Source organism: Chlamydotis macqueenii, chromosome 15, assembly GCF_036417535.1.
Source record: "Chlamydotis macqueenii isolate bChlMac1 chromosome 15, bChlMac1.mat, whole genome shotgun sequence".
Classification (NCBI taxonomy): Eukaryota; Metazoa; Chordata; class Aves; order Otidiformes; family Otididae; genus Chlamydotis; species Chlamydotis macqueenii.
Window position 1 is genome coordinate 2232690 of NC_141570.1, and position 14239 is coordinate 2246928.

A 14239-nucleotide genomic window follows, 5' to 3' on the forward strand; every position below is an offset into this window, starting at 1 on the left:
AAAATGGCGTCTACGCCCCGGCCCCAGGGAGCGACCTTTGAAAAATGGCGAGAAAGTGCAAAGTTGAAAAAAAAAGAGAAGAAAGAGAAGGAGTTGGCTCCAAAACCCTTCATTCACCTCCCGCCCAAGGAGGCCGGGGCCCCTACAGCCCCGCAGCCCCCTCAGCTTGCCCAGCCGTGCTGGAGCTCTGGCCCTGAGGAAAAATTTTAAGTTAAATTCCTCAAGCTTTCAACATTTGCCACTTACAATGCTGCCATGATTTCTACATCATATAGTCTATAGCCGTCAAGCACTTGCTTTCATATAGACTTAATAAATGGGGTTTTTCAGCAAAACCACTTTAATAAAGCGGCTTCGGCAGCCATCAATGAGTTTAGGTGTGCTCCTGTGCCCCGCTTAAGTAAATAACCGCCGTGCTAAAGCGTTCGATGGTCTCTGAGAAAGTATCTGTTATCAGGTGTGGCATTATTCAATGCTTTTCAGACTGTAAAGCGGTCCCTTCTAAATACCGCTTTTGTTTTTCCCGTTTCCCATCACTGCTGCTTACATTGTTCTTGCTAGAAAAAAAAACTACATAATGGTGCATTGTATAGGGAAAGAAAAATAAGCTATTTGTTACAGGCCTCTGGTATACTGCAGTTTTGCTCTCCCTTTGGATTAGCCACGAGGTTTGGCTAGATAAATTTAAATAGATGTAAGCTAATAGTTTCCTTTGTGGGGTCTTTATGAAACTTTTACAGCAAATTCCACAATAAATGGCAATGTCTGTAAAACAAACTGGATAATTGAGGAAATTACTGAGGAAAAGCAGAGGGTTTAGGCTAAAGATTTAGCCAAAAAAAAAAAAAAAAAAAAGAAAAGAAAGAGGAATAATTGGAGTTGGGAAGGGAACAGTGAAGCGGGTCGGTTTTCATTGCCGAAGATCGCTCTGAGCTCTGCCAGATGCGCAGGTTGGGACGGCAGCAGCGATGAACACCAAGCTCAGCCGGCCCGAGCTTGGGGGACATGGTGTGTCAGCAGTGCCTTGCAAGAATACGAGCTGCAAAGTTTTAAGTCTATTAAATGGCATAAAAGTGTTGTTACGCTAAAGAACCAATCCAACCCTCATAAAAGGCAATGGAAGCCTTTCCTTTAGCTTTACTAGAAGATGGATCGAGCTATAAAGGAAAATATGCGATAAAATGGTAGATTAGAACATCAAATGACCTCCTCTCTGTTCCGAGTTCCTGCTGGTATGCGGCTTTGTGCGGACCGTCATCTGCGTTGGGTTTTCTCCTCACTCATCTATTTGTTGTCAGCTTTTATCTTCACGTGGCGATTTTCCCTCACGTTCCCCCTTTTCAAAGGAAGGTATCAGGAAAGAAAACAATGTAAAAACCAAGCAAGTAACGCAAACAAGATACTGAAGAGCGAGGCTCTGAGCCTTAAAGTCTCAAAGGGAAAGCGATTCATAAATGTCAGGCAGGCAGGCGCTGAGGCATCATTGATGCTGATCTTCATTCAACAAAATGCGCGCCGCCACATCCCCCCGCCCGGCCCTATTTTGCTGTGTTCCAAACAGCTGCAAAAGTGACAGAGAAACAAGCATTTACTGTCACAGCACCCAGCAGCTGTCCCCGCCAGCACCTCAACCCCGCTGTCCCTGGCACCCTAAATTACTCTGTGTTCATTCAGGTCTAGTCTTTCGCCCCTCTGGCTGCCAGGAATTGGGTTTAAATAAAACAGAGAAAGTGAATGTGCGCAGAAATAACTATTTTGTAAAGCAGCATTAACATCTTCTAAAGAAAACATACATTCAGTTATGTATAATGCAGTCATACATAATCCCGCTGAGCATTCAGCTGCGTTTGCTAAATGGGAGGTGGGGATCTCGCAAAGAATTTGGGAGCTTCCTTCTACTAGTTAAGATTTTTCCGGCGGTAATATTTTTTTCTGTTAAAATCCCTGATCCTTCCCTATGGAAATCTGATCTTTAACTCCAGGGTTAGCAGGATTAAGGCTGAAAAGGATTTGCGGAGGAAGAATTACCTTTTTTTTTTTTCTCTCCTGTATTTGTACAGCATCTATAATGAGGGGGTGCTGATCCAGAAGAGAGATTCCTAAGCGGTACCATAGGACAAACAATTAATAATCACCATAATCATAACTAATAGAATTGTGCTTCTCCATTATTTTGGAAAGATGCCATCCAGCCTGTGCTGTGCAGGAGGAAAGAGGAGATCTTTTGCCAGTCTCACCTGGCCTTTAACATGTAACGCATACATGCGTGTTGTTGATCCTGCAACAGCAAATTTTGTTTTGTGGCTGGTATTTTAGAATATTTGAACAGAAACAACACACTGCCATATCTTTTCCTTTCCACTGGTTTTGGTCGTTACGCATGCACTTTTTCTGAGACCGAAAGAGAAGGCCGTCGTTTTCGGGTTTGTAAGTGCTTTCGCCTCCGAGTCCCTGGCTGCCAGCACCACGGTGTGGAACTTCAGGCTGGGAAAGCTGCAAGATAAAAATGCAGAACAAGCCACTAGTTAACTTTTTCCACTGGGATATTCAAGAATTAATAATCATAAAAGCACATGTTAGTAAGGGCTATTTTATTTTATTGTAGCAGAATTTCCACACCAGGCCCAATGCAACATGTAAAGATTTTCATGAAGCCCTCACCGCCTTTGACTCAAACGGAAGTCAAAGCTTTCTAAAATTAAATGTCCTTTTTCTCTGATGTCTGCTGCCATGATGAAACCTAGAGAAGGGCTTAGGAATCCCATGCACTCCTCTCCACTGGCATTTCAAGCCGGAGAGGTCAGTGGAGCCCTGCCCCGTGCAGGTGTGCGGAGTTTCTTGTATCATCGCCAGGTAAATGCTGATGGGTTGGAAAAGAGCTGCTCGGGGACACGTTCCTCCGTTGTTTGCCCTGCAGCTGCCAAACGATTCCCGTCCAGAAAAAGGAGGGATCCCGGAGCTAAGCACCCCATTAACACAGTAAAAACTAATATTCAACTAATATTTAAGCCCCTCTCTTTTCCCCCTGTTCTCAGCAGACTGCAGCAGCTGTGCAAGGGGCGCAAATCTGCATCCGCTCACGGCGATGGGAGCCTCGAGTCCCCAGCTCTTCACAATCCACGGAAACATCTCTACTGACAGGCTTTGGATGAGGCTGTGCAATAAAAACTTGTTCTTGCTGTGCCGGGAGCGCAGTGACTGGAACACACTAACTTTCATGAGAGCACACAGTCATTTTTCACTCCTGCTGTGGAGGTGACATGAAGAATTTTGAGAGCACAGCGGTGGGAGCTGTGGAAATGCCGAGGACTAAATACTCAGCGTTAATTAAAATTTGCAAAAAGGTTCTGTCCCTTTTACTCCTGAATTATTCAGAGCAGCAAGGCTCATTTCATGCTAGCAGAAGACAAATTTTGGGCCTAAACTGATCTGCAAGCAGCTGAACAATATAAATTCAGTCTTAAAATTGTGCGAGCAAGAATCGGTTGTGTGCTGGAGCCCTCACAAGCACACAGCGTAGGACTGGAGCCGTCACTACAGTTCATCTTGAGAGCAAAGCTTTTCAGCTCTTCTGCTGCTATTTTAATAGAAATTAGTTGAAAGTTACCACGGGTTATTTTTTTTTTTTCCCCCAGCTATCAGGAGCTTTCCTAAAAAGGGTGAACATTGCTTCACAGCAATCTCTGAGCTGCCACCGAACTGCTGTATCCTCTGGGCAGAGCATTAATCCTGCAAATGTCAGAGGCTTATTTTAACACGACGCATAGGTTACTCTTATCTGATACGGGCTTGTTTTTTTCTTCCCCCGTAAGGCTCTTTCTATTTGCTCTTTGAAATTCCCATGTAAAATCTGCTCGCAGTTCAAAAGGTAGCCAATTTCTGAGAAATGTTCACTTTACCACTGGATCAGGTTAAGCGACAGAGCCCACCTTTGGGCCAGGCCTCCGGCCAGCCAAGGACGGAGCGCATCCCATCGTGTGCAGTGGTTCCCGCCTGCTCTCATGCTCTGAAAATGCCTTGCCTCTCTTCTACTGAGGATTAAATTTCTCCTCCCTGACATTTGTGGGGCTGTGACTGCTCTGAAGCCGATGCACACACACGCTTATTCCTGCATAACCAAGAGGCATGGCAGAGAGGAGCTGGGACGGGAGATCAAGCCACCTCCACCCCATGGGGATTGTGAGGGTTCCCAGGTGACAAGTGACAATGTGATGGAGCCACGCACGCAGACCCTGTATTTAGTGCCTGATCCCCAGCAACACTGGTGTGGGCTGGCCGGGAACTTTATCAGAGACCATGTCAGACTTTAAAGAAAATGAAGCAATATTACCTCTGTAGGCCGCTGCTGTGCCCGGTCTCTGTGAGGAACAGCCAGCTCTGTTCCACCAAATCCTCTCTTAATGTACCCCACTTGGGTGCACTCTTTAAGGCTCCGTAGGCCAACAGGAATCTTGGTTTTTCCCTCTCAGATCTGCACCCTTTTCCTGGAAATCCTGGTGTCCAGGCCTGCCCTGCAGCAGGCTGAGTCAAGACAGGGAAGCGTTAGGCCAGGTCTAGATGAGGTGAGATCACTGCAAGACCTGCCCTGCAGCTCCATCATTTGCCCATCCCTGTGCAAACATCGCTGGCGCTTTGTCATACAAAATTTGAACATGAGACCCCCTAAGACAAACGACACCACTTGAACCCACTTCTTGTCCCAGCGCAATCTCATTCCATTTCATGGATGAGTGAACTTCGCAGGAAACCAGAGCTACTGAAGTTTTCCAGATGCTTCAGCTCCCTCCTCTCCCTGTGTCATCTCAGCTTCTCGCAGCCTTGCCCAGCTGGGATCGGTGCACGAGGCAGGGCAACGCTGCTCCCTCCACCAGCTTGGCTGAGAACTGACGCTCCGAGACACGGAATGGTTTCTGCGAGATCACAAAACCAGACGTGAAGCAGGATACGTACCTTGCCCTGGTTCCGGGCACTACCTCTTCCCCGTGCCCATCTCTGGAGTAAGAGGAAGCAACTACCGAAAAGTTGTCCTCCTCCTCCTACCTGCAGTGGGCAAAGAGGAATTCAAGCGTGTGGGCTGGAAATGCAATTCCCTGCCTCGGGCAGAGCTGCGGAGCCCTGAAAGGCAGCAGCACACACGGGGGAAGAAAACCAACGTCTCTAATTCCTGCTGTCCTCGGGGGCTTCTTTTGTAGGAATTCCATTTGTAGTTGAAGGCAGGGATGAGAAAACAGGGGCTCTTGTTTTCATTCCTACCTCCGTGGGCTCGCCCCAAGCTCCGAGTATCCCGCAAATCCCTTCCCAGCCTCAGCCACGCAACGGGGGTCAAATCTTCCCAGGGAGGTACTCGGCAGGAGAGGCTGGCTTTGAAAAGATGGACTAAAAATCGTGGTTATTGCGTTGACTCGGCCACCTCTAAAACAGATGCAGTACAATTTACCCGACTCACGGAACTTCAGTCAGGTAAACTTAATTAAAGGGCTATAAGGACACAAAGAGACAGGCTTTATAGAAATACATATTAACTATATGTTACAGGAGGGGGGGGGGAAAATAAAAAGTTTTGCCAGGCATCCAACAGCACTGTAAAGCCACCGGTCTGAAGCCCACGGAAACAAACTTCCACAATCTCATTAAGCTTTGGATTGGGCCCTGGAAGAAAAGTCCAATTATTCCTCACTTGCAAGTTCAACACATACGGTACGCTTTAAGCCTCAAAGACTTTTTTTTTCCTACAAGACACTTTGTAAAATCATATTTAAAATACTTTGCCTCAGAATAATTTGCTCTGTGACTCCGCAAACTGAAAGCTGAAATCCTGAGAAATTCCTAATAAAGAAATGAGAGAATTTTTAAATAGAATAAAATCCTGCTTTGCACTTTAACAGAATATATGCATTTTTGTATAGAAGGCATACGGACATTCAGGCACACAGCAGCATTGCACTCAAATTCAACGTGTACACTTTGATTATACATCGCAGTAATTAAACAAAACGCTCTCAAAATCCCCACGCTCCTGTTATTTTTTAAATGCTGGAATACTTGACGCACTGGCACAATTTTAATTTTTTTTTCCCCTGTAAATCTTGTTCTTGACCCCTTTTTTTTCCAGGGGGTAGCGGGGCTGGGGGGAAGCAGTGGATAAAACTGGAATTTGGGGAGTTGCTTTTTTTTTTTTTTTTCCCCTCCAGTCGCAATTAGAAGGCTGGATTCCGCAGATAATTAGAATCAAATGCTCCAAATAAACGCTGCAAAGCCAGGGCTCGCTTGGAGAGGGGCAGCCCTCGGCATCGAGCAGGGAGATTTTTTTATTTATTTTTTGTTTAAAAAAAAAAAATAGGGGATTTTGCTGAGAGGCAGGGAGATTTTGCGGGCACCCCCCACTCCCCAGACTCAGGAGCTCACCCCGCAGTGCCGCATCCTCGTCCGGACGGTGCCAAAAAGCCGCCGGTGCCTGGCGGGACGCGGCCAGGGAGTCCCTGAGTGCCCGGGACGGAGCCCCGCATCCCCCGCCGTCCCGCACCCGCTCCTCCCCTCCCCAAAATGGAGGCCCCTTCTGCACGCGGCGGATCCAAAACAAATCCCCGCCCGTAGCGCGGTGCGGCGAAGCCCCCCGGAAAATTTGTACCCGCAAAAGTGAAGGAGGGGGGAACACCGACACACCCCGAAAAAGGGCTCCTCGCGCGGCACCTCTCGGCGGCCGCTCCAGCCTGCGGAGCGGCGGGCGCGCGAACAGCACGGCCCCGCCAGCGCGACGCCCCTCCCCTTATGCAAATAACCCACCCGCTCCGCCAATGGGGCGCGGCGCCGGAGGAGGGGCGTCTCGCCCTCTCCTTAAAGTGACTTGTTGGCGGGGGCCGCGTTTCGGACTGGACGTGGAGCGCGGCGGCAGCGGCGGGACGGGACGGGACAGCACAGCACAGCAGCGGGACTGGTTCTGAGTTGTTTGATTTCCGACTTTTTTTTTTTTTTTTAATAATTCTGTGCGAATTTGTGATTTTTTTTAATTACTTTTTCGAGGATTTTGTTAATTTTTTTTTTATTATTATTTTTGCCTTCTTTTTCGGGCCGCTCAGCCCGGGCATCTCATCGCCCTCGGGGGCGCCCGTGCCCCTCGCCCCCCTCTCCCGCTGCCCCCGATGCTCAACATGACCGAGGAGCACGACAAAGCGCTGGAGGCTCCGTGCAGCCCGGCGGGCACCACCAGCTCCATGTCCCACGTGGACTCGGACTCCGACTCCCCCCTCTCCCCCGCCGGTTCCGAGGGTTTGGGCTGCGCCCCCGCTCCCGCCCCGCGCCCTCCCGGTACCGCACCGCTGGCTGCTAAAGTGGACGGGGCCGAGGTGGACGAGCGTTTCCCCGCCTGCATCCGCGACGCCGTCTCGCAGGTGCTGAAGGGCTACGACTGGAGCCTGGTGCCCATGCCCGTCCGCGGCAACGGATCGCTCAAGGCCAAGCCGCACGTCAAGCGGCCCATGAACGCCTTCATGGTGTGGGCGCAGGCCGCCCGCAGGAAGCTGGCCGACCAGTACCCGCATCTGCACAACGCCGAGCTCAGCAAGACCCTGGGCAAGCTGTGGCGGTGAGTACCGGGACGTGGATTCCCCACCCCCCCCCCTCCCCGACGCGGGAGACCGCGCCGCGCATCCTTGCTATCCCACGCGTGACACCGCTCCACGCCGGGCTGAGAGCACGCTGCGGGGCCAGACCCCCGCGGGCTGCCCGGGGAGGCGACGGGGGCTTTGCCTCGGGGTGGACGGCTGGATTCCCCCTCGCACCGCTTCTAAAAATTCTTTTTTTTTAAAAAAAAAAAAATATCTTTATTTATTTTTTTTGGCCGGGAGATTCTTGAAGCGTTTCACACCGAAGTGCAAAACCCCCCGGAGCGAGTTGGTGCGCTGCGAAGGACCTGCTGGTCCCCGCTCCCAAAAACCCCCCGTGGGCACCCACGGCCGCGATGGCTCCTGCCCCGGCACCGTGTCCCGGGTGGATTTGCCCCGCTCCATCCCTGCGATGCGCAGCCCCGGCCTTCCCTCTCCCCTGGCCAGGGTTTCCCGTGTCCCTGTCCCCAGGAGACGGAGACTTTTTTTTAATCGCTTCTTTTACAATGGCTTTTTCTAAAAGTTTTTTTTTTGCTTGCTGCTTAACAAGCTGTAAAACCCCACAAGCCGATTTTTAGCAGTTATTTTAATCTGCTTTCTAATTTCCCTTCTTATCTGCGTGCTTGCATGCTCAGCGCCTGCCCATGCAAACTTTTTTCTTTGGCTGGGCGCGCTCCGCTTTCCGAAACGCTGCGCCGAGCCCCGCTTCACCGCGTGGTGTACTCGCTCGTGCCTGGCTGTACCAAACTTTGCATCTTCCCTGCCCGCTCGGGCCAGCGGTGCTCCCGCTACGGTTTGAGACCCTCCGAGAGTTTGCAAAGAGAGTTTTTGAAAGAAGTAATCCCGTCGCTGTTGCCTTGGTGGTTTCTTTGTAAGCGCCAAACAAAGCTGGAAATGGACAGCGCTGTTTGTCGCGGTGAGGGGCTGGCGTTTGTAGGACAAACATGGGAACAATATTTGGAAGAGGCTTTTAAAATGGGGCAGGAGGATTTTGTTTTGCGCGGTTGTTGGTATCTGTAGTGGTTGGTTTTTCTCACGTGTCTATGGTTGCTATTTTAGTACATTTTTGCAACATAGTTTAGCTCTTTTTTGCCATGGCAAATTTATTTTGTAATTAACTTTCTGATTGCTCAAATCAGTGCATAGAAAGTGGGGATGTGTGAGTCTGAAAATAGGCTGAAAGCTTCTAAGGAAAAGACACTCATTTTATTTTATTTTTTTTCCCTCCTCCTTATTTAAAAAAAAAAAAATCCAACCCAAACCAGTTTGTTAAGCGAAAATGAGAAACGTCCCTTTGTGGAAGAAGCTGAGCGGCTCAGGGTCCAGCACAAAAAGGATCACCCGGATTATAAATACCAGCCACGGAGGAGGAAAAGCGTAAAAGCCGGGCAGAGCGACTCCGACTCCGGAGCCGAGCTCAGCCACCATGCGGGAACGCAGATCTACAAAGCGGACAGCGGGCTGGGAGGCATGGCCGATTCCCACCATCACGGCGATCACACAGGTAAAAAAAAAAACAAGCAACAAAACAAAATCCTGGAGGTCCCGGGTGCGTTGATTTGGGACATGAACCCGCTGGCAGGCGCGGGCTTGTCTGCCCCCCGCCCCAAGTGAATGTCGATGGTACTGGGACCATCCAAAAGCAGGAGCCGTTGCCCCGAGAGCTGTGGTTTTGCACCAGGTTGTGAACGTGGCCACGGTTTTCTTTAGTAAGTGCTTACCGACCTGACTGTGCGATAGGAAATCCCCAAAGCCAGGGACCCCAATTTCCTAGCTGGCCCGGGAGCAGGAAGACTTAATTGTGTGCTAATAAGGGTTAATAATCCGTTGGCCGTGCAAAGGGCGACGGGGGGAGAGGGTCCCGGAGACGCGGCTTCCCCCTCAAAGCTCCCCGCTTCTCGGCGGTGCTGTGAATTGGCACAGGGAGCGTGTTGACAGATTCCAGGAGGATTGCGAACGTCCTGCAGCTTCAGACGCGTCTGCGCTCTCGCCCAGCCTGGCTGGGGATCCCGGCCCGTTCTGCCGGGATGGCTCCTCTGCCTCCGGGAGAGCCGGGCTGGCTGCGGGCTGCCTGCGGGGAGAGGCTGAGCGGGTCCCTCCCAATCCACCCCCTGCTTCTGCTTCCCGGGCGAGGGGGAGTTTGTGGAGCTGGGGGTGTCCCAGAGTGACCCTGATGGGCACGGAGTGCTCCCTGGCTTCCCCCCGCTGCGAACCATCACCCACACGGTGGTTTACCCCAGATGAGGACACGGCTCCCGGCATGATCGCAGGGGGACATCAGCTACCTCCAACGTGGGGCCGTAGATTTAAATCCCCCTTCCCCTCTTGCAATAAGAACGGGGGAAATGCGTATTTTTTTTAATCCCCCTGGAAGGAGTCTGTTGTTTTGTGGGCGCTCTTGTTAAATCCTTGCTGTCCCTTCGTCCCCAGGCCAGACCCACGGGCCACCCACGCCACCCACCACCCCCAAAACTGACCTCCACCACGGCAGCAAGCAGGAGCTGAAGCACGAGGGCCGCCGCCTCGTGGAAAGCGGCCGCCAGAACATCGACTTCAGCAACGTGGACATCTCGGAGCTGAGCAGCGAGGTCATCAACAACATGGAGACCTTCGACGTGCACGAGTTCGACCAGTACCTGCCGCTCAACGGCCACGCCGCCATGCCGGCCGACCACGGCCCCAACGCTGCCGCCGGCTCCTACGGTGCGTCCTACTCCCACTCGGCCACGGGCACCGGTGGGACCAACCAGGTCTGGACTCATAAAAGCCCAGCCTCGGCGTCGCCATCTTCGGCCGACTCAGGCCAGCAAAGGCCGCACATCAAAACGGAGCAGCTGAGCCCCAGCCACTACAGCGACCAGTCCCACGGCTCCCCGGCGCACTCCGACTACGGCTCCTACAGCGCCCAGGCGTGCGCCACCACCGCCTCCACCGCCACGGCCGCCGCCTCCTTCTCCAGCTCCCAGTGCGACTACACGGACCTCCAGAGCTCCAACTACTACAACCCCTACCCCGGCTACCCCTCCAGCATTTACCAGTATCCCTATTTCCACTCTTCCCGCCGTCCCTACGCGACGCCCATCCTCAACGGCTTGTCCATCCCGCCGGCCCACAGCCCCACCGCTAACTGGGACCAGCCGGTCTATACGACCCTGACGAGGCCTTAAAGGATGCGCGGAGCCCCCAGGGGCTTCCCCGACGTATGCACTAATGAAGGAATGAAGACGAAGAGCGTGGAGTGCCGCGATAGTTTCCGAAGTGCCTCCTGAGCCACTGGGAACTCTGTTCGTTGCGACTGGATGTCCCCTTGCTTCAAAATTCTCCGAAAGGACAGAGCTCTATTTTTCTTTAATTAATACAATTTTAAAAAATAAAAAAAAAAATTAAAAAAAAAAAAAAAAGGACCGGCGATTCCTTTTGAATAAATGAAGGACAAAACCATTCGACTCCTCTGTGAGGACTGGACTGAACTTACTCCTCGTGGAAGTTGACAAGTGCAAAAGTGGAGCAGGGGGGTGGGAAAGGGGGGGAGGAAGAAACAAAAATTTTAAAAAGCTGTTCGAGACTTTAAGGGTCTATTGCAATGTGAGGAGCGGACCAACCTTGAGGGCAAGAACTCACTCGGACCAAGGCGGAGGAAACCCGAAAACCCGGCGATTCCGTGGAACCGTCTCGTGGGAACAAACGAGTCTGGTGGGACCAACCATTACATGTCTGACGTGTTTGTTTTTTTAGTCAAGAGTTCTTCTAAGCAAGGTTTGGCTGTAATTAACATTTTGTTTTGTTTTTTGGAAGCTTAAAGTGGGGTTTTTTTTGTTTTTTTTGTTTTTTTTTTTTGTTTTTTAAATCTGTTAAATATGTATTTATGTTCTGTATTATTTTGTCCTTTAATTAATGAAGTAATTTTGTGCAAAAAGTAGAATTTTAAAAGATTTTAAAGATGGGGTGGGGAGGGAGCATAAAAGTAGTGGAGATGATCCAATAAAATGGTGTTATGAGCCTATAGATTTTTGTTGGTTTTTGGGTTTTTTTCCTTTTGAACCGCTGCAGCAGTCGTGTTTGAGAGAGGGACTGAACGGATCTGCCTGTCGCAGGCCTGCTCCCCGACAGGAAACTCAAACGGGAGTGTAAAATAACCAGGGGGGAAGCCGCTCATTAAATTGAGAGGCTAAAACGATTGCGAAAAGGAGCGGGTGATTTTTGTCCCCCTGCTTTTGGGCGTTAAAATTGGAGTTAAGGCATTGCAGAGTCTTTGTCCGCTTTCCGAACCAGGACTACTTGATAGGAAGATGTAATTTAATGAGAAATTACCAACTTCTGCTTTGATTTTTGGCTTCTAGGGACCAGATATCATCCATCAAGCTGTGAAACTAAAATCTTCTCCACTAAAAAAATCGTAGGTACTTAGTTTTAGACTAATATTTCATTGATATATTTCTACTTCTTCCATTGTATGCTGAGCATATAATAACCATCTATTTTATGGTAACTTGTGCCTTTAAAAACTTTGTAAATCTAAAACCACATTTCAGAGGTTATCATCTTTTTACCTTTTCTACGTTTCCTACTCTTTTTTTCTAAAAATATTTTTTTGCATATTTCCTTTTGGGGACGTGGGGGCGGGGGAAAAATACAGAAAACTCATTTTTATGCAATCTATTTTTCTGTATAAAGTTTGAAAGACTTTGGCTGTTACTTATCTGTTCTCTTCACTAGCTTCTGACTAAGCAATGCTAACTTTTGTACAGATCAATTTGATAAAATTAAAAGTTGCTTTTTATCAAGTACGTGTTCTGTTTTCTTTCTGTTGAGCCTATTTCTGTGCTGAAAAGGAATGCGGAGAGCAGCTTTGACGGAGACGGGCTATTCAGAATAAAATATTTTGAGCAATGTTTGCTGTTCTCCTGATGTCTTCTTGGTTTTTGTTGTTGTTTTTTTTTCCCTTGCTCCTTTTCCCTGTACTTAAATGATGTCTTACTGTGAGATTTTTTTAAAACTTTTTTTTTTTTACTTCTTTGAGAAGTGTATTTCCACGCCCGTAATCCCAAGGATTTCATAGGATTTCAGCGAGACTGCTCACATGAGTAGGGGTTTGCAAGGTCAGACTGCATGGTTTTAGACCAAGTTCGTTTTGTTCTGTGCAGCACGTAGGAATTTTACAGTAACAAATTCTGTTTGCTGGTTGGCAAGCCCTTGGAAATACCTCTTAATTATGATAGCAACAAAATTATATGTTGCATGTAGTGTTGGTTTTGGTTTTTTTTCAATACAGTCATTAAAATAGTTACATTTGTGACTTTTTTTTTTTTTTTCTTCCCCCCCTGATACAAACTGAGTTGCGGTTTGGTTTCACCAGTTCAGACAAACTGGTGCAAGATTTTCAGGCTGGGCCCTAATTGGGAGGAAAGGGTTGGGATTAGGGAAACTCAGCCGGCCCCACCTGAGAAAGGCGCTGAGGACTTGGTTGCAGTGCAGCACTGTGGAAAATGTTTTAACATGGGGAAAATAAATGTGATGACAATTAATGAAGCTCGAGAACATTAACAAAGTCTGAACAACAGGGTCCCAATGCAAATTTGCTGCTTGTGGGATCTGCCAAGAGCTATCTTGCCAGAGTGTCTGTAACTGGACACCATTTTCTCTGCGCTCATTTACAAAACTGCTGGCAAAATGACTTTGTTACGCTCTCAGCCAAAGCTGCAGAATAACTTTTGGAGGAGACTCTCTTTCCTCCTTTCTCCTCCCTCCTTGCAACGCAAGTTTCGAGTCGTGTCCCAACTGACGCTAGAAAAATAGACATGTTTTGGCTTTGCCTGTCCGCGTGTTGAGGTAGGGCTTCCCCTCCAAATCACGCACTTGGGGAAAAAAAAGAAGAAAAAAGGTGAGATGGGAGTGTAAGTGCTTGTCTTTACTTTCTTCTTGATGTTTAATAGCAGAGCTCACGGTGACATCACTGATATCTGGATTAATCAGCGGGGCCCCTGGACCAGCCTGGCGACTGCACCCGGGAAACGCGCGTCCAGACTCTGCAGACGTGAAATCCATCCGCTTTTGGCCGCGCTTGGTTTTGCTTCCTATAAGGTCTGCAAAATTGAGTTAGCTTTTGCTAACATTCGCAGAAATAAAATGCTCGAGATCCGTACGGTTCCGTAGGTACGGGCGATGATGAGAGCTTCGGAGACCCCTCTGCGGCTCCCGTTTGAATAGCTGCTGCTGAATGGTGACGTTCGAGGTTTTTCTAATTGCCCTCAGAGTCAAGGATGCTCACTGCATGTTTGCTGTTGAGTAAAATTCAAAGACGGTACAAAACGGACATCCAAGAAGGTGGTAGGCAGGTAAAATTCCCTGGCCTGAATAATCCAGGCTTTAGGGTTGGCTGGAAATTTCTAAGAGCACGAGAAGTTTGTTCCCCACGCCTGGATTTACACTCAACACGAGTCTCCCATTTCATTTCCCTAGGAGAAAAACACTGATCGGGGGCACGGTTTGTATTCAGAGAAGAGCATTTTGATTTGAAATTAACGCTGTTTGTAGAAATGCATTTTCATGCATTGTCCTTTCTTTCCCTTTTATGTGTAGATACCGTCGACAGAAAGAGAAGTGATTTTCCATGAGCCCAGCGTCCTCCCGATGTGAAA

General features: G+C 49.2%; 1 protein-coding gene and 1 long non-coding RNA gene across 4 annotated transcripts; one reads left to right on the forward strand and one right to left on the reverse strand.

The window, feature by feature from the left end:
• Positions 1-1731: 1731 nt before the first annotated feature.
• Positions 1732-6729, reverse strand: LOC147598812 (uncharacterized). 3 transcript variants are annotated; one of them, XR_015260239.1, is made up of 2 exons: positions 6664-6729; positions 1732-2493 (listed from the first exon to the last, which is right to left on the reverse strand). It is a non-coding gene; the product is annotated as an uncharacterized LOC147598812 (long non-coding RNA). The 3 variants fall into 3 exon arrangements; XR_015260237.1 differs by having other exon boundaries at positions 6629-6723; XR_015260238.1 differs by lacking the exon at positions 6664-6729 and adding an exon at positions 6406-6540.
• A 184-nt stretch (positions 6730-6913) lies between these two features.
• On the forward strand, positions 6914-12385 carry SOX8 (SRY-box transcription factor 8). The gene is made up of 3 exons (XM_086760028.1): positions 6914-7582; positions 8867-9105; positions 10032-12385. Exons 1-3 carry the CDS (start codon positions 7140-7142, stop codon positions 10766-10768), a joined length of 1419 nt encoding a protein of 472 aa, XP_086616154.1. The 5' UTR covers positions 6914-7139; the 3' UTR covers positions 10769-12385.
• The last annotated feature ends 1854 nt before the right edge of the window (positions 12386-14239 follow it).